The 26,575-nt window shown below is 34.9% G+C and overlaps 1 protein-coding gene across 1 annotated transcript in view; it reads left to right on the plus strand.

The window, feature by feature from the left end:
- The window catches only part of TMEM135 (transmembrane protein 135), a 223,463-nt gene that overhangs the window by 140,827 nt on the left and 56,061 nt on the right, over positions 1 to 26,575 (plus strand). The window contains exon 6 of the mRNA XM_041729721.1: positions 5,983 to 6,029. Within this exon, the coding sequence (XP_041585655.1) occupies positions 5,983 to 6,029 (47 nt within the window). The remainder of the gene's footprint in view (positions 1 to 5,982; positions 6,030 to 26,575) is intronic.

Genomic DNA, 26,575 nt, shown 5'->3' on the forward strand with positions numbered 1-26,575 from the left:
GTAAGAAACAAAATTTGACCTGTAATGACACAATAAATATGTCAATTAATACCTATCCCAAACAAAGCTTTAGAGTTAGTAGGCAAAGACATTTAAAAGAGTTATTATGGGCAGTCCGGGTGGCTTAGTGGTTTAGCACTGGCTTCAGCCCAGGGTGTGATCCTGGAGACCCGGGATTGAGTCCCACATCAGGCTCCCTGCATGAAGCGTTTCTCTCTCTGCCTGTGTCTCTGCCCCCACCCCCCACCTGTGTCTCTCATGAATGAATAAGTAAAATCTTAAAAAAAGTTATTATAACTTAATTCCATAGTTCTAAAAATTTAGAGACACGGAAAATAGGGGGAAAAATCTAAATCAAACTTATAGCGATGATAATTACAATATGTAAGATGGAAAATTTACTGAATGACACTAATGACACATGCTGCAGAAGAAAATATTGGTGAACTTGAAGATGTAACAACCCAAAATAAAACACAAAGATTTTTTTTTCTTAAAAAAAGGAGAACCTTTGTTGTGGGACAACTTCAGGGGACCTACTGAATATTAATTTGAGTTCTAAGGAAGAAAAGGGAGGAAAAAATATTGATGTAATTATGGCTGAAAAAATTTCAAATTTGGTGAAATTGTAACCCCACCAGTCCAAGAAATTTAATGAAACTGTAATAGAAGAAACATGAAGAAGACTACTCCAAGATACATCATAATCAAATTGTAAGAAGATATTAAAGTGACATTTGTTGAGCCAACTACTAAAATAAAATGATCTGTCAACCTAGAAATCTACACCCTGCAAAACTATCTTTCAAAACAAAGGAAGTTATTTTAGATCTACATTTTTAAAGAGAAAATGTTAAAATATAGTCATTTTATAATGTAGATTAAAATATGATAGATGATGAAATAGCACAAAGGTCAGAGTAGGAATGGAAGTATAAAAGTTCTATATTATATGTTAAGTGATATAATATCCCTTGAATGGAGACTGTATCAATTTAAAGATCTATGCTATAAGCCCTAAAATGAACACTATAATAAGCCAACAAAGGAGAGAAAATGGAATCATAAAAAATAATTCAGAAAAGGCAGGAAAAGGACACAAATGAGAAACAATAGAAAAATAAATACCAGGATAGATTTAATTGTGAACTTACCAATAGTCATGCTAAATATGAACACTCAATGCCAATGAAGAGATTTTCAGATAGGATAAAAAATGAGAAACAACAAGATGCCTACATGCAATGAACTTCTAATATAAAGACCCAATTAATTAAAAGTAAAAAAAAAAAAGGATAACTAATAGTATTAAAAGAAATCTGGAATTACTATCAGAATTCAGACCAAAGAATATTATCAGAGATAAGATAATTTCATCATGATAAAGTGGACATAATTTTAAATGTTTATATTCCTAAAAACAAAACTTCAAAATACATCAAGGAAAAACTGATAAAACTGCGGAGAGAGATTGTAGAGACAATTCCACAATTATAGCAGGACATTTTGGTAACTTTTCTCAGTAATTGAACAAACAGACAAATCATTAAGGGTACAGAAGATTTGAACAACTCTGTCAACCAACTTGACCTAATTGATACATATAGATTATTTCTCCCAGCAACAGTTCAATGCGCATTCTTTTAAAATGCACATTGAGGAGGTTGGTGTACCTGGTTGATCTCAGCATTGTGAGTTAGAGCCCCATGTTGAGTGTAGGGATTACTTAAAAAAAATACTCATTGATATTTACCTCATATATAGAATATATTCTGATATGTTCTGGGACATAAGATAAATCCTGATAAATTTAGAAATAATCAGGTCATATAAAGTATTTTGTGACCATAATGGAATCAAATAAGAAGTCAGTAAAAATAGAAAGGTCACTGAAAATCCCCAAATATTTGGAAACTAAATAACATACTTCTAACTAAGTCATGGATCACAGAAGTAAGCAAAAGCAAAATTAGGAATTATTTCGAATGAATAAAAAGGAATAACTACCTTATCAAAATTAGCAGGATACATGTACAGCAGATATTAGGGAAATATTAATAGCATTATATACCGATATTAAAAAAGAAAAAAATCTAGATCAATGGTCTAAATTTCTGTCTTTAAGAAAATTGAAAAACAAAAGCAAATGAAATCCAAAACAAAGAGAAAAAAGAACTGATAAAGATCAAATTGAAATCAATGAGATAGAAAACAGAAAAATGATAGAGGAAATTAATGAAACCACAAGTTTGTTCTTTGATAAAATCAATGCAGCTAATATATCAATACTCGGACTGATCAAGAAAATAAGATACAAACTACTAATATTGGGAATGAGAGGTAACATCACTACAGGTTTTACAGATACAAAGATGATAAAATGCTATTAAGAAGTTTTTGGTGTGATGAATGTGTTTGTTATCTTGATTATGATGATTTTATAGGGATCTCCATTCAAGGGATATTATACCACTTATTATACACTCTTGTGTCAACATTTACAAAATTAAATATGTTAATTTTACATCAATAAGCTATTAAAAAATTTCACTAGCCACATGTGAACTGTAGCTATACAACTGAACTGTGGAGCAGTATCTGTAAGCTCCTTGAGGGTCAAAATTGTATTTAAATATTCTTACATAGAGCAGCTGTAGAGTAACTAATTTGATCAATATTTGTTTAATGAAGGAAATGCAATATACAACTAGTAGGGTAAGCATGGATCACCTACCTTCTCATATTAGTTTCCTGATATGAAAAACTATAGAGGTCTAAGTTCCTTTTAGCTTTAAATTCTGTAATTTGAAACACAGAAAATTTTATTTCACTACAGATTTACATTTATTTGGAAAAGCATTTTTTTTTGGAAGTCAAGATGTTTAGTAAATTAGCACATTTAATTTAGAAAACTTTGAAGCACTATGTCACTAAAAATTCAATCTTTAGCATCTTTGACACAATACTGAACATTTTTCATAATAAAAATCAGAACCTTTTCAGTGGTTCTGTTGATTTAATCCCCATGCTTATCTCCCATTTCCTCAGTGTCTGTAAAGTCTCTGCATCCTTGACCAAGGATGTTTTGTATAAAACAGCAACCCCCATTTTCCTGCATTTATTTTGTTATCCTGCTTTGGTTTTCACCAAAACTGCTCTTATTAACTGATATGCTTTTTTTTACCTAACTAAAAGATAACTTTCATTAGGGCGAGGACTTTGTCCATCTTGTATACTGTTGTAAGTTGAAGGATAGTGTGTGGCTTATAATAGGAATTCAGTAAATATTTGTTAAATGAATTGGTCAATTGTACATTAATATCCTTTAGATTCCCCCCTCTCCCCATACACATTTTCATCTCTTGAATCTCTACTGTATAAAAAAGTGAACTCCAGGGGCTCCTGGGTGGCTCAGTCAGTACAGTGTCTGCCTTCAGCTCAGGTCATAATCCCAGGGTCATGGGATCTAGCCCTGCCTCAGGGAGGAGCCTGCTTCTTCCTCCTACTCTTCCTCCTCCTCTCTGTGTCTCTCATGAATAAATAAATAAAATATTTTTTTAAAAAAGAAGGATTTTATATACTTTACATAAAGAAAAATATTTTCTGTATTTTCTCTATAATAAAAAATAAAAATATTTGTTTTGTAGTAATTGATACTTATTTTCTTTAGGTTTGTAGGTTTATAGATTTCTGAGCCATTCCAGTTACGCTTATAGTACTTATCTTTAGCCAAGGTGGCAGATCTTTGAAATATAATTTGTAATAGCAAAACTATTATACTTTCCTTAAGTTGACTAGAAATTATTTGTATTGTATTCATTTTTGTTGTACTTTGTGGTCACCCCTTTTACAGTTAAAGATTATTCATTTGTTTAGGAGAGGCCATTGACTATCATGTTTAGTTTACACTGTTGTTAACATAAGAATACATTTTACAACTTGTTTTTCAGTGACTTTTTTTAAAAGATTATTTATTTATTTATTCATGAAAGACACACACAGAGAGAGAGAGAGAGAGAGAGAGAGAGAGAGAGAGAGAGAGGCAGAGACACAGGCAGAGGGAGAAGCAGGCTCCATGCAGGGAGCCCGACGTGGGACTTGATCCCGGGACTCCAGGATCACGCTCTGGGCCAAAGGCAGGTGCTCAACCGCTGAGCCGCCCAGGGATTCCTTCAGTGATTTTTTTTTTTAAAGATTTTATTTATATATCCATGAGAGACACGGAGAGCAAGGCAGAGACATAGAGGGAGAAGCAGGCTCCCTGTGGGGAGCTCGATGTGGGACTTCATTCCAGGATCCTGGGATCAGGACCTGAGCCGAAGGCAGACACTCAACCACTGAGCCACCCAGGTGTCCCTGTTTTTCAGTGATTTGAAACAACTTATGGAGCTCCACTTTGTTGGCATAACTTAGCTTTTGGTCAGGACTTGGATTCTGGATTCTTTCCATATACACATTTTTTTTTTTTTTTTTTTTTTTAAAGAGAGAGAATAGGGAGGAAGGGGCAGTGGGAGAAGGAGAGAGAAAGAATCTTAAGCAGGCTCCAAGCCAGGTATGGAAAAGGACACAGGGCTTGATTTTACAACCCTAGGATCATGACCTGGGCCAAAATCAAGTCAGATGCTTAACTGAATGAGCCACCCAGGTGCCCCTCTATATACACCTTACTTGGTTTTGTTTAGTGTGATGTGTTTGAGGGGAGCTTTTAAATTTAGGTTTACCGTGCTAGAGGAATTTTTCTTATAGCTAGTCTATATCCTACAAAGGATGATTATATTTTTAGGAGTTTTTCTTATTGATGAGAATTGGTTGACAACTGAATTGTATTTTACATTTGAAAAAGTCTGGTCATCTTGGTATAACAGTTAATACAGTTATCATTTATTTGCTAACTTCATTACATAAAAGCCATTGTCTCTGTCCTTAAGTTACTTGCTTTTCCAGGCATTCTTCGAGATAAGTTGTCCTGTTTTGAACCATGTTACCCTTCTACCCAGTCTATGTACATATATACATATTATAATACATAAACATATTGTATAATGTATATAATTTTGTTTGTGTGTGTATATAGACTCATTATTGCCTTATATGGTTTATTTGAAAGGTAGAGAATATGATACCTGAATATTAGTTTTGCACATCTTTAAGTTGTTTTAGCATGAGACACTTGGGCAGCTCAGTCAGTTAAGTGTCTAGCTTGGTCTCAGGTCATGATCCCGGGGTTCTGGGATCCAGCGCCATGCTGGGCCCCCTCTTAGCAGGAAGTCTGCTTCTCCCTTTCCCTGTGCTCCTCCCCTTACTTGTGCTCTCTTTCTTGCTTACTCTCTCAAATAAATAAAATCTTTTAAAAAAATAGTTTCAGGCACAATATTTAATATGGGTGTTTTGCTTTTATAAGACACAAATGATACAGCGACATAGATGAAGAGATTATAATGCGGAGTGAAATAAGTCAGTCAGAAATACCATATAATTTCACTCACCTGTGAGATTTAAGAAACAAAACAAGGGAAAATAAAGAGGAGAGACAAACTAAGAGACTCTTTTTAAAAAAGATTTTATTTATTTATTTGACAGAGGGAGAGCACAAGCAGAGGGAGCAGCAGGCAGAGGGAGAGGGAGAACCGATGACATGGGGACTCAATCCCAGGACTCTGAGATTATGGCCTGAGCTGAAGGTAGACGCTCAACAGACTGAAACCCAGGCACCCAAGAAACAGACCCTTAAGTATAGAGAACAGACTGATGGTTGGTACCAGAGGAGAGGTGGGTAAGGAGATGGGTAAATAGGTGAGGGGATTAAGGAGTACAATTGTCATGTTGAGTGCCAGGTGATATATGGAATTGATGAATCATCTCATACTCTTAAAAGTAAGATAACACTGTATGGTAACTATACTAGAATTAAAATTTAAAAAGAAAGACACACAAATGATGTTAGTGTTCTTTTGCAAGTAATATATTTTCTCCTTGTTGTAGGTCCTTTTGTTCTGCATCACAGCTGCCATGTACATGTTCTTTTTCAGGTATGTCCGGTTATACATATTTATTTTAATAGAGAAATTAGTGTTCCTTTGTGGTTTTTTTAAATCAGCTATGTAACTAAAGTTCCCTAAATAATTATTTCTCACAAGTGGCATGAGGTTTTGTTTTTGTTTTTTTGTTTTCCTTAGAGTGGTTAGAGATAAATCACTGCTTCTTAGTGAATAGAGAGAAGGAAAAAGGAGATTTGTTTTTTTCACATTCTACATACAGGTTCATCTTTGAGAGCTGAATATATAAATTAATAGTCTCAAATACTGATAAGAGAATTTTTGTTTTTTGTGGACCTGATTTTAGATAGTCTTCACTCTCCTTATCAAACAGTCAACATTTTAAATTTAAATAAGAAAAAAGTGATGGTAGGGCTTAATCTAAATCTTCTGCAAAGGTAACCTATACCGTGTTTATCACTTGTCTTTAAAATATTAAATTAGTCCATAATGTCAAGAGTTGGATTTCTCGTTGACACTGAAACTGTGAGGCCTGTGGAGGAGTGTTAGGATGGCTCAAGACTGCAAGGCCAGTGAAAAGGATACTGTCATTCTATAACCATAACAGTACAACAATGGGATTTTTGATTGGGAAGAGTCTACTCCTTCATAACTGTTATTGATACCAGCAATTCCCATTTATTTCACTCTTATTTCATTAACTTGAATAGACTTTTTCTTGATTTTTCTGGATATAGGCAGAATTCAACCACAGCAGGAAGGACCAAACTTCTAAAGTTAAAATTTGTACTTGATTGACAAAAGTTACAGATTTTAGTAAGAAATATGTGGTAGATATCTTTACTTTTTTCTCTTTACCTAAATAAGACAATTCAAATTCTCAGAATTTTAAAACAACTAATTTCCTGTCAGAACATCCTAATAAATATTTGATAAGCACAAAAATATGATTTTAACTTATTATGACTTTATCAAAAATTTTACATGCACATTTAAAATGATGCTGCTTGCTATTATTCTTGTAGAGGGACAGCCAGACCATTAAAAGGGAAAAATGGATCATATTTCAAGGTGGGGAGAACTTGATGTGCAAAAACGATTGGTAATGGGTACATAATATTTTTTGTCAATTATTAGTGACAAAAATCATTGCAGCTCTCTGAGGGTCTTTGTGAAATTGAACTCTTTCTTATATTTTAACAATTTAGGTGTGAGAGGAATTAGGGACAATGACTATATCATTTCATCAATTTCCAAAATTGTATATTATATTCAGATACATTATTGGGACAGTTTTGCAAAGAATTCACATGGTTGATCTTTATGTCTGTCTAGTCTTAAGGTAAAACATATCCGGTGGGGAAAATAGAAAATAGATAAGAACTTAGAAACCTGTCTTCTGTTGACCGGCACAGGAAAAAAATACAATATCAAGTAAATTTTCTTTTTGTGAAAATTCCTAAAGGAACAGATAGATGGTTAAATGCAGCAGTCCCCGGTATGACACTTAAAGATAGCATATTTGATCAACAGTTAGCATTTCTTGGTTGTCATTTTTTGAGGTTTAAAAAACAAATTGTATGTTGAATATAGTGATAATGCCCAAGTTTTAGCTTGGTCCTCAGAAATCGTACTTTGAAAACTGCTGCCATCAATGTAGTATTTTTGGTGTAGAAAGAAAATCAGTCCTATAAATATGTATTTTGGTGTAGAGCTATGAAACCTTTTCCTGTTTCAGTCACAAAGTCTAGGTTAAAAACAACAATTTAAAACTTTCCAGAAGGCTCAATACAAGGTTTTAGTGCCAAGATAAACATTTTTCGTTTTCTGAGGAAAGGGGTTGTTTTCTCCTAAAAGAAGCACTATCACCAAATTCCTAGTGTTCTTGGCAGAAGTTAGTTTGAATAACTCAACAAAAGGGGTTTGGCAAACGGTAAAATAAAACCATTTATAAAGTACTACAATCAAAACAATGTTACATGTTTGTCTGAAGTCTGGCTTGTGTTTGAAATGAACGAACAACACTGTACATAGCAGTTAATGAGTCTAGTTGCATTAAAATATTTTATTCTTAAAATTCAGTTTTATATACAGATATTTGAGGTCACTTTTCATTTATTAACAATTTTACTTCTAATTGCAAAAAATTAGTTAATATCAAATGATATTGTCCCCAGGCCTCCATTTATATCTTCCTTTGAGAAGAGAGGATAAGGGAATCATTTTGTTAGAAATTAATCAACTTGTGTTTTTATGCTAACTGTAGAGAAAAATGTGCCAATTTTATTTATCTAGAGAAGGAACTTGAAGAAGTAGTTCCATAATTATTTTCTAAAAGTGACATGCAGGATGTAATGGTTATAGTATGATTTCACTTAAAAAGCAATGCAGTGTTCTTAGTACCAAAATGACGGCTATTAAAATGTGTAATGAAAACATCTTACTTTTGAATAGTTCTTTTGTTATATTTTAACAGGTACATTTTTTTTTCCACATGCATTTTCACATAGTGATCTTGACTTTTAATTTGTACACTAGAAATAAGGCTTACATTCAGATGGAATCCTGAGAAAACTTTAGAGGCTTGGGTTGAGGGAAGGTAGTATGTGAAGAGAGTTCTAGCTTTGTTCTAGTTTTTAACCAACTGGCATCCATCCATCCACATGCCTGTTGATACCACCATATGCCGAGTATTCTGTTAGGAACTGAGGTATAATATTTTGAAGATATTTTCAAAGAAGTCTTTCTGTACAACCCCAGTGGGCATTCTTCATAATGATCCTGCTTTCATTGTTCAATCATCTTATTATTTTTTATGTTGTGGTCATAACTTTGTTTTAGAGCATGTCTGTCACTATGAAGCAGAAGTCATGGTTGAAATTGCATAGAATATTTTGTATCATGCATACCTTTAAAGCACTTTTCTTTAAACTTCCAAATGTGTATTTATGAGTAAAGCAACTTGTTTTTTTTTTTTAAGTCAAGAATTTATTATAGTTGTTGTTTCAGATTCATTAGAATCTTTCCAACAGTCATGTGGAGAGAAGAAATGAGTTTCTTTTGAACCATTAGTTCTTTGTTGTTTTAACTGAAAAGCAAAGGAAAGAATCAACAACAACACAAACAGCATGCCAAAACTATTACACATTAATTCTGCTCACAAAAAACAATGAATCATGCTACACATTTAAACTATTTATTGGTTTTATTTTCAACATTAGATATCTGTATATGAAGAACACATAAATTAGAAAAATGAAATAATTCAGCTTCACTTTAAATAATTTAAAATAGTATCATAAAGCATATCATGATAACTTTGATCCCATCCTGGTGAGTACCTAGCTAGAAATTCTTTCCATCTGCCTTTGCAAAGCCAGCAACAAATCCAAGTTTGTTTAAACATGTAGTTTGAGAGGCTCTGACTTGTTGTCATAGCAGATAATCTATGGACTGTGTATGACTTATTCACGATAGACATATCTTAATCTGCTATAAATATTGAAAAACATTGCATTTTTTAGAATTCAGTGCAGGGAAGCCCGGGTGGATCAGTAGTTTAGCACCACCCAGGGCGTGATCCTGGAGATCTGGGATCAAGTCCTGCATCAGACTCCCTGCATGGAGACTGCTTCTCCCTCTGCCTGTGTCTCTGCCTCTCTCTCTCTCTGTGTCTCTCTCATGAATAAATAAATAAAATATTAAAAAAAATCCAGTGCAAATTAAAGTTGATTGTTATTGTGTTTAAAACATTATTTAGAAACAGTATTGATGCCTGCCATCAATGAATTCTAGTCAACTCTCTGTGAAGGTACAAATAATAAACTGTCATTTGTCTCAAGATATGGATATATTTTGTTTTTAAGAAAATGACACTATTTATTGGCTATCTGCAGTTTTTTAGTGAAAGACATTTGTGATTTTCCTTGAATTTTCTAATATAAATATAGCCTTGTACCTTTGAAGTAACTTTAACAGCAGGTAAAGAACTTTTGATTTGGGTCTTTCAGTCATTACTGATTTTAACAAAAGCCTTTTAACTATCAATTAAGTTCTGTTTTGAAGTACTGTATAAACCTACACAAAAAATATAGTCTAGAAAATTATATATGGCATTTGAACTATTAAAGTGTTACTTCAGGATTAGAAGAATTTGCCCTAAATAATGAGATTTGTATTTTGAAGAGATTTCTTCCAGCAAAGCAGAGAGTGAATTGGAGTTTTGGGGGCGGGGGGAGTGCATAATGGCAGGTAAGGTAGGATACTATTGCAGTTACCCTGGAAGGAAATGGTGGGAGCGTGACTGAAGGTTATTTTATGATAATGACATGGTGAAGAGTGGATCTATCTGAGTTATAAGAATTGATGCTTGGATGAAGAAGAGAGAAACACTGGAAATTAGAAAATTAGCAATTTAGAAAATGTGTGGAAATTGAGTACAGGTTTTGCAAATACTGAGGTTGAAGTGCATTTGAGACACACACATTGAGAAATATAAATGTCCCTTGGGTACTTGGAGATAAGGAGATAAATAAAGCTATGCTTGGTTGTCACACCAACTGGTTGAGTACAGACAAATTATACAACTTCTGTATACTCAGTTTATTTCTTTATTAAAAAGTATAAATCATTATATGTGCCTCATAGATTGGGCTCTGGTGATTAAATTAGACACAGTGTCTTTCAAACTTTTTTGACTGTGATCCAAAATAGGAACTAAATTTTATATTGTGAATACATACACACATACATTTTCCAGAATAATACTTAACCTTACTATATGGGATACATTTGGATATTTTTAATTCTAATTTATTTTATTTATTTAAAAAGCTGCTTTGAACCACTAATGAGTAGTAACAGGATTTCGAAAAAACACTGAGCTAATACATGTGAGCACCTACTGTGGTGATTATTGCTTTAGCAGAAATTAGAGTACGAGTAGTGATTATTGACTATAAACTAGGAAGGAAAATTAATTAAACTGGAGGATTTCAAGAATGAGGGCATTATCTTTAGTATTAATGCTGTAAATATATTCATTAAGGTAAGGGCTAAGAAATGTTCATTTGCTCTACAACCTGGTGGTCAGTGGTAACCAGCTAGAGAAATTTTTGTTGAGTTGGATTAGTAGATTGAGAAATGTGACATGATGTTTGTTTTAAAAAATATGTAATTAAATTTGTCAATTTTTTTTATAAGGTTGGGAAAAAATTTTAATGCAGAAAACTGTGAGCTGAGGAAGCAGAATTAGTACAATAAACTCAAGAAGTTTGAGAGGAGAAAGGGCAAGTTGTTACAGGAATAAGGTTTTCTTTTGGATTCCTTCTTAGTTTATTATTTTTTTAGACAAGAGAGACTAGACTATGAGAAAGTTTAAGTGAGTAAAAGAAGGTTGCACAAGCAGGAGAGATTGGGAAAGAGAAGAAAAATTTTCTAAAATGCAGTCCAAAATGTCAACATAGATAGCTAGACCTATCTGTCTGAGAGAGATCATGTTAATGATTGGGGGAAATCGAAGTTCTGTTTGAATGCCTTGAACATACGGTTTAAGTGGAAGAGGACTGATATATAGAAGATGTAGTAAATAGAACAATCTTAGGCCTTTGGCTTTCTAAATTCATTGTCATTCTTAAAATGTTAATGAACTTTTTTTTCCCCCAAAGATTTTATTTATTCATGAGAATACACAGAGAGGAGAGAGAGAGAGAGAGAGAGAGGCAGAGACACAGGCAGAGGGAGAAGCAGGCTCCATGCAGGGAGCCTGACATGGGACTCAGTCCCAGGTCTCCAGGATCATGCCCTGGGCTGAAGGCGGCGCTAAACCGCTGAGCCACCCGGGCTGCCCTGTTAATGAACTTGTTAATAGAAATTGACGTGGGCTTGGGAGACCAGTATTCCTCAGAAGATATATGCAGGTGAATTGAGGTACTTCCATAATTGGCACCTAAACTAGTGAGCTTACTAAGCATATAAAATCTGCCCTATGCAAAGATAAAGTATAGAGATCTTTAGGACTGTTGCTTTCTTCAGAGCAAGTGTAAAAAGTGAGAAAACCTAAGTTCAACATCTTATAAATCACTTTCTCTGACAATGCAGAGCTTATGATCAAGTCGGATGTCTGTAATCTGACTTTCTTTTTTTGGGAGAGGAAATTAGTCTGCCCATGTGGTGAACATACTCCATCTATCGATGGAAGTTGTGGCAAATCTGCTTTCACTTGTTGCCTGTCAGCTTTTGATATTGAGCCTCAATAAATTGCTCAAAATTTTATATCGAATATAAGTGTTTATTTTTAGTAGAAAGCAAAGAGAAATATTGTTTGGAGAAATCCTGTCAACTTAAAATTTGACTTCTTACAGACTTAAGACTCAGTCTTAAGGGACTCAGTCACATTAGAAGTGGTCAGTTGTTTTTGCAGTTTTATTTTCAAGAAGAAAAATGGCATTTTTGGGTGGTTTTCCTACTGTAAATATTTTATTTTTACTGATGTCAAAGTTCGAGAAGTGCTGACATCCACACGTTGCTAAATAAGCGAAAAGTTTGCACCATTAACATGCTGCTGGTGTAGGCTTGTTTTAGTCCCATAGTAGTTCTGAGGTTCCACTGGATTTTGGAGCCCCTTTGTGAATCAAGGTGGCAGTTTGCAGTTAAAATAAAGGATAAATTGTAATTACGTTTATCTGTTTTTGTACAAAGAACCTGATGTACACTTCTGACTAAAATTGTTAAAAATAATTTTAACTTCTGTTAGCACTGTTCACTTAAATTAAGTTGGTACAATAAAGTTCTATTTCTTTTGAATCTGTAAGATACAATCTAGCAAGAATTTAATAGTAATAATAGCTATGTCCTGAACAAGAAGTCATTTGTTCCAAGTTCTACAGTTGCATTTATTTTGACAGAATAGTTCTTTTTTAAAATTTTGTTTATTTATTTAAAGATTTTGCTAGTCCATCCATTGAAGACTTTATTTATTTGAGAATGAGAGTGCACAAGCAGGGGAAAGGGCAAAGGGAGCAGCAGACTACCCCCTGAGCAGGGAGCCTGCTGTGGGGCTCAATCCTGGGACTCGGGGTAGACACTCAACTGACTCAGCCACCCAGGTGCTCCAGTAAAAGAATAATTCTTATAAATCATTCTTCTTAAGTAGTTAAGAGAAATGAAAATATTTTTATTTTGGAAAGACAACTCAGATTTTAACAAAGCATTTTTCAATAAAGCATTTCTGTTTTGGGCAACAGGAAATCCCTCTTGGGTATAAGAATTTGTTACCTTTACAGAAGTCTCAGCAAATCAAATATTCATGAGTAAGAGAAATAATGTAGTAAATTTCTAACAATTTTGGTGAATTCTTGAAATAATTTAGATTTTTTTTTTCCTGATGATGTATGTCCATCATAGTTTATTAGTGTTGGTGATTATTGCTGGAGATGGTTTGGGTAAAAGAGTACCCAGTCAATGTTTGAATAAATGATACTGAATTTAAAGTATCTAATGTTTAGAAGTAAAATTTTTAGCTTTTCAGAATTTTCACTTAATGAAAAACATACATGTGTTTTGGAGGTTCCATGGCATAATAGAAATTGTATAGTCTTCAGTGCTTCACCTTCGAATAGACCTCTGTTTAGGTTTTGGCTTTACCATTTACTAATCCTGTGGCTTTGATAAATTATTTGCCTGGTTTATTTTTAAATTTTTCATCCATAAGATTATCCCTGTGGCCGTGAGAATATAGAACAGATATCCCTATAAGAAAATAATTTTTTAAATGATACTTAAGTTTCCAAGGAAGCCAGTCCTTAAAAGTTAACCTATAAGTGAATCTGTAAAATGTACTTGAAGTATAGTGCCAGTGGTACTATAGAAACAAACAAATAATATTTATGATAATATATTTTTGGGAAAGTACATTCATTTTCAATATGTTAGAGCTAAAGCAGAAGGATTGGGAATTATCCAGTTCTTGAGCTACTCCATAGAGTCCCCTGTCAGAGCAAGAGCTCAGAGCATAGGAGTTGAGAAGTGAAGGATAGAAGAACAGAATTGGACCTCTTAGGAAAACAGTAGTTAAAACAAAATGAAACAGGGGAGCCTGGCTGGCTCAGTTGGTTAAGTGTCCGACTCTTGGTTTTGGCTCAGGTCATGATCTCAGGGTTGTGAGATGAAGGCCCACATTGGGCTCATGTTCTGTGAGAAGTCTGCTTAAGACTCTCTCTCTCTCCCTCTTTTCTTTCCCTCCTCAAATGAATAATCTTAAAAAAAAAAAAAAAAAAAAAAGAAAGAAAAATAGGCTAATACTGCAAACTGAAGACCCAAGAGATTGGGATTATAGTTTAACCTGGGGCTTTCCTTTCACTTGTCTTCCCTTTTCTTTCTTCTCCCTGTTCCCTGCTCTGATGCCATCTGACTGGAGGGGTGTTGAGGCAGCACAGTAAGTGGGGCTTGAGAAGAAGAGGTCCTGGAAATATATAGGTTGGATGGGTGCTGTGGGGGCAGGTGGGTGGGGAGGAGAGTGGAGTGAGGAGGAAGGAAGTGTATTGGCCCCAAATACCTGGTGCAGCAAGATTTGGCCATGTCTTTCTGTTGCCAGCCTTACTCTCAAATAGTTGCTAGTCCATCCATTGAAGACTAGTTAAAAAAAATATTAACAAGGTTAAAATGGATAAAGAATGGAACCAAACAAGGATTAAGGAGTGCACTTGTTGTGATGAGCACCCAGTGATGTACAGAATTGTTGAATCACACTATGTACACCTGAAATTAATGTAACACTGTATGTTAATTAACTGGAATTAAACAAACAAAAGAATGGCCAGAGTATCCTTCTCCCTCCCAGTTCCAAATTCCTTGATGCATCATACTGTATCATATTATATCATAAATAAAGCCACAGGTGACTCCTGAAAAAAATCTCGGCAGCACTTTTTTGATCATTTTTCAGACAGCTGCTGTGCACTTCACCCTGTTCTTATGCAGTTGACTGTTTCATCTCTTACCTGTAGAGGTGGGAATGATGAAGAGGAGAAATAAGAAAGAAGAAACAATTACTAATAGCAGTAGGGTAAGAGGGGGCCTAAGTTATGTTGGCTAGAGTGGCCATTTGTACTTAAAAGATCTATATTGATTTTTGTGTATCTTCCGTGTAGTTAAAAGGTAGTATTTTCCCAGAATTTGCTGGTATATCACCTTCTTGGTAAATCGTGAAGCTAGTGCTATGGTCTGAATGTTTGTGTCCCACCACAATTCATGTGTTGAAATCCTAACCTCCAGGGTGATGAGGGTTTTGAGAGGTGATTAGATCACGAGGCCTGAGTCCTCGTGAGTAGAATGATTGCCCTTATAGAAAGGGCTCACGAGAGCTCCCATGCTTCTTGTGCCCTATGAGATAACAGTGAGAAGTCAGCTTTCCGTGAGGAAGTGAACATCTCCAGACACTGAATTGGCTGGCACCTTGGTCTTGGGCTTCCCAGCCTCTGAACTGTGAGAAATAGACTTTTGTTGTTTTTTAAAGCCATCCGTTGTCTGGCATTGTTATAATAGCTTGAATTAAGACAACTGGGAAGGGCTTTTCAGCTTTTTATGTAATGCATTAATATTTCAGGCATCTATTACAAAAATTGGCCTGCAGATCTGCTGCTACTCCAAGGTGTAGGCCAACTACTGTCTCCATGTAGGCTTCCTTTCGATTAAAGGAAAGTCTTTTAATAGGAGTCTTTTTAGACTGGACTACTAGTAGGAGTAGTAATTGAAGTCTGAAATTACAAACTCCTGTGAATTAAATTTATTATTCATTCTTAACCCAAATACTATACTATATAAATACTATACTATATTACTATAGTAGATCTAGAGTATTAGCTGAAACCAGGGATTCCAGTTATAAAAACTTCACACATGTACACCGTAGTCATAATTATAAGTTATTCCATCTTATTCAGGCTTGAGATATAAATATATTGGTTTTGAAAATGAGATTAAAATTATTTGGAGTTGAATATAATTTATAAATGATAAATATAGAAGCTTGAAGCTATTTAGTTGTGAAGACACAATAAATAAGTACTTGCAGATGCTTTTAATAATTATCTTTTGGCTTTATTTGGTTGAGTTATAATAGAATGCCTAGAGAGATTTTTAAATTTGGGAATTATAATGAGTATAGAAGAATGATAAAACTTACTCTGTAATGAGTCCTGATGACTTGTGAATTAGAAAATAGCCAGAATTTTGTAGAACACATGAGAGGGCAAATAGCCTCAAATTAAGACTATAATTAATACAATATATAATAATATAATACATATAATATATAATAATTTATAATAATTAAGAATATAATAGATAATTAAGAATTATAGAACACGTGAGAGGGCAAATTAAGTTATAATTAATATTTACTATAATATATAATAAATAAAAATATAAGTGTGTGTGTGTGTGTATATATATATATATATTTGCTCATTGTAGAAAATACTACCAAACAAAACCTTTTAGAGAATAACTATCACCTTTGTGTGTATCTTTATTGGCCATTTGCTATGTCTTTGTCCATCTTTCTCTCCAGTCCACCTGCCTGCCTTCTCTCCCTCAGTCTTCCTCTTTTCCCTCTTTTCCTCCTTTCCTTCCTTTTTCCTTCCTCCTTTTCTTCCACCCTCCTTCACTTGTTTTGTGAAGTGAATATATATATTTTTCTCCTCTCCTTTCACATATATATTTTTATGTTCTCTCTCCAACTTCTCAAATGAGATCATATCATATCATGGATGATGAAATGCCTTTTCTTCGCATATCTGCATTAGAAAAGACCAAGAACTTTCTGGGATTAGTCTAAGCAGGAAGGCTTCTCTTTAATGACACATACTTATAGTCACATCCACTTGCACAGGTGCATACAACAAATTATTAGAAGCTGTAGAAAGGATTCTGATACCAGTCTTCAGTTCCTCACTAAAAGAAACTGGTGATAACTCTTAATAATCTGAACATGACTGATAAAATGATTCCAAGCATCTGTTCTTTCAGGTTCTGGAAATCCTCTTCTATATGTTATCCTCTTGTTTAAAGAGAATTATTATTAATCACAGAAAGTTCTTAGACTTTGCTGATACAGATGTACAAATTTGATGTTATTTTATTGGTTATGAGGAATACTGTAATTCACTATGGTGTTTTCAAGCCTGACTCTTTGTTTCTATTGTTTTCTACCATGTGAGTTCGCTTACAGGTAATTAAAGGGCACTGTAGTGTAGCAGGGTTGGTTAAGAGCATCAACTATGGAGCCAGACTGAATTATGTTCAAATTCTCACTTCAGTCTAGCTTGTTTTGTGATCCTGGCTAAGTTACTTAAGCCTCTCTGTGCCTCAGCTTTCTCATGTTAAAGTGGTAATAATAATAATAGTACTTCATGGGATTATTTTAATAATTAAATGGCTATCATATTGTACACATACAATAAATGTTAGCTGTTTTTATTATTTAAGTCTGAGCTGTAAAGATCACATACATAGTATATGATTCCATTTATCTGATGTGTCCAAAAGAGGCAAATCCATGGAGATAGAAAGATTTGCATTGCCTATGACTAGGAGACTGCAAGGAATGGGAGAGGACTACAAAAAAATACAAATGAGTATTTTTTTAATGGTGATGAACATGTTCCAAAAGTAATGATGATGATGGCTACACAAGGCTGGGACTATAAAAATCATTGAATGTTACACTTTAAATACTGAGCTGTATATTATGTAAATTATATCACTTAGTGTGTTATTAAAAAAAACTGATCTGGAAGCAGACCTTTGTTGCACAGTGGCATGATGTTTCTTGTGATATCACCATTAAATATACCTCTGGTTGCTGCATCTCAGGGATTCTACTGGTTTTTGTGGGCACATAGGCATACACACTGAAAGAGAACATCCAGAAACTTACCTTTTTTCTCAGGTATGTTTGAAAGAGTAGTCCCTTGGAGAATGACAGAATGGAGAATATGCTTGTGCACTGCAAGGCTTGTTAACTCTTTCCAGAATTGTCAGAACTGCAGTTGAGAATATGCATGCTCTTAGTTGTGAGACACTACACTTTGAAATTAGAAGGAAAACAAAAGAGGAAGCTACAATAGAAGTCCCAAGTGTATGTAAGATTGCTAATATAACATTGTGCTTAAGTTTTTTTTGGATATTTCTGAGTTAGGATGTTAAATTTTTTACTTGGTAGTAACTTTTGAAAAGTGCAGTTTAAAAAAGGTCTTAGAGGCTTGCCAACCAAGACAAATTTCAGAAATATATGCAGATATGATACATATATCAAAAGTACTTATTTAATTGGAGAAAAACAGATGAAAGATGAGATAAATTTATTTATATGAAACAGGCTTTTAGTGAACATATTCTCAAATATAAGTCTAATGCATTCTTGCTTATCAAAATGAAAAGTCATAGATTGACATTTAAAAACCGATCATGAGGATGTTTTTTATTTTTTTTTTTTAAGATTTTATTTATTTATTCATAGAGACACAGAGAGAGAGAGAGGCAGAGATACAGGCAGAGGGAGAAGCAGGCTCCACGCAGAGAGCCTGACGTGGGACTCGTCTCCAGGATCACACCCTGGGCTGCAGGCGGCGCTAAACCACTGCGCCACCTGGGCTGCCTCGATGTTTTTTAAATACCTAGAAAGTTCATTGCTAATACATTCCAATTTAACTTGAATGAAAATTAAGCTTACAGTTCTTGGAAAAAGAAATGATTAGTTTATAACTTGATTATATTTTAATATGTATTTCATAGATTATATTTGATCATATATTGATATTGATTATATTTTGAAGAAGAATTTTGCTGTACTTTGTTTATTTTGGGTGAAGTTTTTCAAGTCACTATCCTTGCCATAGAAAATTATTGAATGGAAGGGCATAGAAGGAAATTATATTAATATCTGTATAATCAATTTTTTCTTCATTGATCTATTTTTTTTAAAAAGTCACAGCAAAAATTGGAAATATTTGGATTTATTTCAGTCTGTATCCTTAAAATGTCAGATTAAGTCTCCACTCACGAAGGCTTATTTTTTGTGCTGCACAGGTTCAGTGACAGGGCTTCCCAGGGGAGGAAGGACTTTACTTACAGCTTCACTGAGCTGAAATTCACAGTGAAAGAATATTTTTCCACCATGATCAGTTTTCAGCACAGATTCTGCCTGTAATGTGTTACTGAGTCACTGAACCAGGAAGATGTTTACCTGCAAGGTGAACTGGTCGAAATGGGAGAAGCTTTTAAGTTCTAAAATTTCAGCCATCGTCTTCCCTAGAGGAAGAAAAAAGTGGGTCTCCTCCCTTTTTTATATATGCTCTTGTCAATCACAAAGCCTCTTTGTGCTGGTGGGGCCTGGATGGTGACTTGATTGCTGGCTGTTATCCTGTTCCTGTCATCCTAAAATGCAAAATAAAAGGAAGAGGAAAACGTAACTTCGGGTTTGCAGGCCTTAGAGAGTAAGTCGCTTGTGGCAGCCTGGGTCCTCTGAATGGAAAGCTTTCTGAAGTGATTTGTTTGTTCATTAAAACGGAGTATGTAATTCTTATGGCTTTGAGCTACTTTGGCACCTTCAGCACGAGAATAATATTTAGAATCAGATAATGGCAAGCAGTTGAGCTTCTCAGATCTAATGTCTTCTGTCACAGAAACATCATGCTCTGATGCACAATTGCTAAGTTTAACTTCTGTTTCTTGCCTGAGTGTTAATAAGATGCTTTTGGAATTGGATATCCAATTCCAGTGGTATCATTTGTAATTGTACCAATTGTACTATTTTGCAAAAAACCCTTCTTGCAGGTGTCATTTTAAGATATTTTCAGGGATTCTTATGAAAGATGAGACTCTCTTTACCTTTTAAAATCACTAGCAACTTCTAGTATGAATCACATTAGGGAAATCTGTTATAGCAAGCCAACCTTGTTTAACTTAGAGTCCTAAGACTTTTATAATCATTAAAGTTTCTGAACACTTTGCTGAAGTTTTTGACTGTATTTTGGATTTTAGCTTATATCCCTTATAATTTCTATTACATTCTACTGATAGAAGAACTGTGTGAATGAGTATGAGTTGGACTGATGTGGCTTTCACCTTAAAAGAATATCAGCTAGGTGAAATAGTGTTCTTTAAGTTATTCTTTAGTTGGGATACCTGGGCGGTTCAGCGGTTGAGCATCTGCCTTCGGCTCAGGGCGTGATCCTGGAGTCCTGGGATCTAGTCCCGCATCAGCCTCCCCGCAGGGAGCCTGCTTCTCCCTTTGCCTATGTCTGTTCCTCTCTGTCTCTCATGAATAAATAAATAAAATCTTAAAAAAAGACAAATAAATTATTCTTTAGAAAAGCAGGAAGAAAATAGTTCCAAAAAAGGTGAAAAAGAAAGATTTTGTTGTTAAAATGAGGTATTCCTTTTTATTGATTCCAAAGTACACACTTATTAATGTTCAAGAGGTATAAAATGAACTATTACAAATTCAAATGTCTGATGTAAAAGCTATAAGGGAATTCTCAAACTTTAGCGTGTATATAAATCACTTGGAGATTTTATTAAAATGCAGGTGATGATTCAGTTGGTCTGGGATGGGATCTTAGCTTCTGCATTTCCAACAAGCTCCCAGGTGATGCTAGTGCTTTTGGCCCCTGGAATCTCATTGTGAGCAGCAAATTTGTAAGATACCTCAATAGTTAAATTATGAGATTAAAATTAAAAGAAAATCTGAAACTTTAATCTCACTGCCTCTCTTGGCAATCTGTTCTAGTAGTTGACAATATATAGAGTCAGGACATTTTCCCTAAATATAAATGTCTGTAGCAAGGTTGGATGGGCTTACCCTAAAGTCCTCTTCCTAGTTGAAACAGAAAACAACTATCATATATTTACTTTGGATGCTTAGGGATTATTAGGTATCCTTTTCTCTCTTTCACATTTTTTCAACATCAACTTCTTTTAGCATTTATTGTATATTTTACTTTATTATCCCAGTTTTAGTTGCAAATTATCCACATAGCATAGCAAGTGACAAGCAAGTTGGCTGGGCCAGCTCTGTGTCACACTGCAGCTCTGTGGGTTGGTTAGGGCAGTTCTGTTCCTCACGTCTTCATTCTGATGCCCTCACCCAGGGGACAAAAGCTATGCAAGGAAAGCTGTCCTCGTGGCAGTGGAATGAGATTTGTTTTCACTAACACCATCTTCAAAATATTAGTACATGTCTATCTTAAGTGCCTTATTGACACACATGTATCTGCTCATTTACCATGGCATTTTCCTTGAGTATGAGTTCTCTAGCTGGGGTTCTGAGTTGTTTTTATTCTATAAACCATGCTTAGAAGATATTGGCTTTCCAAAGCATTCAGCTCAGTTTCCGTGGGGGGAAAAATAGTCTTTTTTGGACTAATATGTAGGTCAGTTACATAATTACATAAACAAATGTAAATTACATAAATACATTTGAGGATAAACAAGTGAATTTTGACCTACATTAACTAAACTGGTGTGAACAGATGCGTATGTGGTCATATTTGAGAGTGGTGGTTTTATCTCTGAGCAGTCAGTATGAATATTAGAGTATTTTACAGAGAGAAAACAGAAAAGATAAATTTGTCTTGTTAAATGTAGTCTCCTAAATGGAGATTACATTTTTACATTTTTTACAGTAAAGAGCATATTTAAAACATATTTACTAATTTCTAATCCTACACTCTTTACCTCTGCAATATCACCATCCTAGCTTCTTTTCCATTCTTTCAGGATTTCTTCTATGCCTTAAACCCCTCAAGATTTGGCCCTTACCCCTCACCTTTTTTTTTTTTTTTTTTTTGTGGGGAGGGAGGACTTGTTATTTATCCTAGTAGAGCCAAACTTCAGTCACACTTTCCCTGTAGGAATCAGTTTATGTATTTGACATAGATCTCAATGTTTATTTATTCAAGCCTAAAAATAACTGAGGTTAAGGAATTCATGGACTATATGCTGACTCAGTGGTACTTTCAGTTCATTTGACTTGTTGCAAAATTCCGTAAACAGAAGTATTTGCCTTTAAAGTGAATAATACCGATTCTTAATGTTTCGGAGGATCATAGATTTTTAGAGTAGGGAGCAAGTCAGAGATTATGTAATATAGCATTGTCCCTTTTCTGGTGAGGAAATCAAATCTCTGAGGATTTTTGTGACTTGTCTTCCCTCAGTCAGCAGTTAGGGTAGAGGAAGAAGAATTTTGAATAATTTGCTTAAAATATCATAAATCGTTTCAAAACAATTGAATATTTAGAAGTTTATGTGGGAACATGACAAAAAATTCAGCTATTTTGTACTCTTAAATGTACGATGTAATGGAAAGCCCTTTTTGAGAGGAATGATGAAATTAAGCAGAAAGACCCAGAAATTAAGGAAGATAGAAGTTTGGTCAAAATTTTCGTAAGGCCTGTTTTGGGTTTTGTGTATGAAATAGTTTTTTTTTTTTTTTTTTTGAAATAGTTTTAACTATAACGGAAATCTCATCTCATGGAGTTATTCATCTTTTTATTTGAATTAATATTTCTGATTATTGCCATTAGAAATTTTTGGAATTCCTTTCTTGTGAGTAGATTTTAAACCAGAAAGGAGAAAAGCTCCTTTGTAGTCAGATGGCTATGCTTTCGGTCTCTGTGTTTCAATCTCTCTTTCTTTCCTTGCCTTTCTCCCTGCCTCTGCCTTCTCTACCCTGTTTCCTTTTCTGTCTTTCTGTTTTTTGCTTTCTGGTATTTTTTTGTTTTGTTTTATTATATATTGTCAAGGAAATAACTAGAATTGCTTTATGGCACTTACCATTAAATATCCATTATGTCATTTTAAGTGTGACAGATGTGTCTGTGCATGGCATTTTAGAATGGAATTAAATGTGTGTTACTCTGCCCTTATGCATTATTAATAATTCCTTAAGATGAAGAAACTATACATTAGCATATATTTATAGTCATCTCTGAAATTTTATCATGAATTGATCCTGCTTTTATGAAATGTAAACAGATGTATTAAACATTTATTTGAACAGCAGTTTGTACATTCTGAGGACTTCAGTTTTATTGTCTGCAATGTAGTTGCAGCCTTAAGGCTAGTGCATATAGCCAATTGTCATTTAAATTTAATCTTCTAAATGTAAGTTATATTAATTTCATGTAGGATCTCAGAAACATTAAATTACATATTAAACATATTAAACTTTTTCTATGTTTATTATCTTTGAGGACATTATTTTTTCTTCTATTTTGTTGAAAATGATTCTGGATTTCCAAAGACATTTATAAAAAGAGATTGTTGGGCAGCCCGGGTGACTCAGCGGTTTAGCGCTTCCTTTGGCCTGGGGCGTGATCCTTGAGACCCGGGATCGAGTCCCACGTCAGGCTCCCTGCGTACAGCCTGCTTCTCCCTCTGCCTATGTCTCTGCCTCTCTCTGTCTCTCTCATGAATAAATAAATAAAATCTATTTTTTAAAAAAAGATTGTTATTTTTTAAAGCTCTGAACTATTGTAAATTTCATGAGATGAGTCTTAAACTAGGTTCTGGAAGACAGGTTTTACATTCTTGGTTTTCAGATCAAATTGGCTACAGTAATAATAAGTTACAATTGAAATATGAAACTGACATAAAGCAGAAACTGGAATGTTACTAACAGCTGTTGCCATAAAAGAGTGGCTAGAGTTTTATTGTATGTCTAGAACATCTCACAAGTCTCTTCTTTTAGCTTCCTGAATTTAGTTCTAGTTCTCCTCTGTTTCATCTCTCTTTAAGAACCAACTATTATTTCCTTTTGTTCCAGAAATAAATTAAAAGAATATTAAGCTGATCACATCCACCATGCATAACGTTCTGTCTTGTCTAAAAGTACTCTTTCCAAGTCATAATTCCTTTGGGTTTAGTTGTTTTTATGAGTTTAATAACATCTAGGTCTGCTGCAGATCCTGACCTCTGCCATCTTTCTAACCTGCAAATCTAACTAGGTTCCCTCTCTTGGCTGTCGAACTTCTTGTTGAAATTCAGCATGTCTCTTCTTTTCAGTATCATTTCCTTTTTTTTTTTTTTCCCCCTGTCAGTTAAGTCTGTCCTGTGAGTGGTCATAAACAAGTTGGGAATCATTATATAGGCCACACTTTGGGCGCAGCATGCCTTAGTTCAGTGCCCAATTTTATTTGGAGTGTGACTAGTGGACCCCAAGTAGAACTTGCCTACAGTCTCATATTTATAACGCTTTTCTATAGGAAATAGTGCATAAAGTCTGATTTCTGGACATGCAACATAAGTGGAAGAAGTTTTAAATGCTTATAGAAGAGCTAACAACAGACTAGTGAAAGAGATAAATCTGAGGAACAGACATTTACGTTTTATCAGTTTTGAAGGAGTGATATATTAATAGGAACTTTACAGATCTCCCATGACTTAAAAAAAAAAAATCCACCATACTAGTCACTGTCTCCCAGAGCTTCAGAGCCAGTTTGTCTTTTTTTTTTTTTTTTTTTTTTTGCAATTGGAGAGGACTGTGGATGGTGACAGTTTGATGAAAAATGAAATGATTACATCTAGCCTGTATTTACTGAATTCTTACTATGTACCAGGCATTGTGCTGGGTGCTTTTTAAACAGTATTGGGTTAATCCTTCCTAGTACCCACTATAAACTACAGTAGGTACTGATACCTTCTCCATTTTACATGTAAGGGAACTGAGGCTTTGAGAGGTTAAGTAACTCGCCAAGGATTGTGTAACTATAAATAAACAGAGATGGGGTTTGCATTTGGGTTTTTTCTAATCTCAGAGCCTATTCTCATTTTCTCACTCTATCTGACTACACCAGTACTTCCTGGTCTTTTTCACATCATGTAGTATGTAGAAGATGTGCATGGTAGGGAAAATGGCTAAGACTGCTTATAACTGGAGGCAACTGACCTGGAGATGATGGATACCTTAGAAGTCTCCTGTACTCCCACTGAATCAAGTCAGAGTAAAGAAGGATTTAGTACCTAGTGATCCTGTTCAGTCATTTGTGGCAGACACACCCATTGGGAAGCTCTGTGCTACACTACAGTGTCCCTGTAGAAAATAGGAAGTGAGAGGTAAATGCTTTTTTCCCTAAGTACACAATGCTTCCAGCTCCCCTTATCATCACAGGCCAGGTGGTGAGAGTATGGATTGGTGATGTGTTCTCAGATCTCTTATATTCCTCTCTTTCTCTTTTTTCCTCTTCCATCTGCTGTAGTAATAACTATTAATCATTGAGTTTTGTTCATTCGGGAAATATTTATTGAGTATATCTATGTGCAGTGCTTTGGTCGTTAAAAAAGATTGATGGTTTGTCAGAAGAGATGCTACTTCTTGCTAAGGTCTGGATGTTTGTGTCCCCTTTCAAATCCATATACTAAAATTCTAACCTTCAAGATAATGGTAGAAGGAGGGGCCTTTTGGTGATGATTAGGCTATGCAGGTGGAACCCTCATGAATGGGATTAATGTCCTTGTAAAGGAGGCTCAAGAGAGGTACTTTGTTCCTTTTGCCATGTGAAGGCACAGCAAGGAAGTTCCAAACCAGGAAACAGATTCTCACCAGACACCAAATCTGCAGGTACTTTGATACTGGACTTCTCAGCCTCTGGAACTGTGAGGCATACATTTCTACTGTTACTAAGTTACTAAGTTACTAAGTCTATGGCATTTTGTTATAGCAACTGAAGTGGACTAAGACATTTGTACATAAGTTTCTTTAATGTAGTGGGCGTGGGCAACCCCAGGTAGCTCAGTGGTTTAGCGCCGCCTTCAGCCCAGGGTGTGATCCTAGAGACTTGGGATCAAGTCCCACATCGGGCTCCCTGCATGGAGCCTGCTTCTCCCTCTGCCTGTGCCTGTGCCTCTCCTTCCCTCTCTCTCTGTGTCTTTCATGAATAAATAAATAAAATCTTAAAAAAAAAAAAAAGTAGTGGGCGCAGTACCACACCAGTGACATGAATACAGTACAGCAGACAGGAAGGATACGTGATTAGTTTCAATCTGTAAGTGTGGTGGATGTTTCACTAACAAGCAGCATCTTGTCCAAGCCTGGAAAGATTAAGAGAACTTAAACACAAGAGTTTAAGAGGTTAGTGATGAGGACAGTAATGCAGATAGAGTTGATAGTATCAGGAAAGACTTAGATGTTGGAATGCTTAGAACAATGTTTACATGTTACAAAGAAAGGGAGGGAAAGGGAGATGAAAAAGAACGCTTATTTGCCTCATTGTTTCTTCCAGTTACTACCTTGCTTCTTTCTTCCTTTGTACAGCCACATTTCTCAAATCATTTGCCCACACTTGCTATTTGTCTTTCTTTTGTGCCAATTTACACATATTATGCTTCTGAAATTCATTTCACTGAGATCATCAAAGACACACTGTAACCAACTCTTCTAGGCACGTTTATATCTTATTAGGTCTCTCAACTGGTTGTGACATTGCTGTCCAAGTGTCATCCTTTACAACACTCTGCTTACTTTCCCTGAAATCTTGCTTTTCCTCTCTGTCCAGCCATTCCTCCATCCCCTCTTTGTC

The sequence above is a fragment of the Vulpes lagopus genome, chromosome 15, assembly GCF_018345385.1.
Source record: "Vulpes lagopus strain Blue_001 chromosome 15, ASM1834538v1, whole genome shotgun sequence".
In the NCBI taxonomy this organism is placed as follows: domain Eukaryota; kingdom Metazoa; phylum Chordata; class Mammalia; order Carnivora; family Canidae; genus Vulpes; species Vulpes lagopus.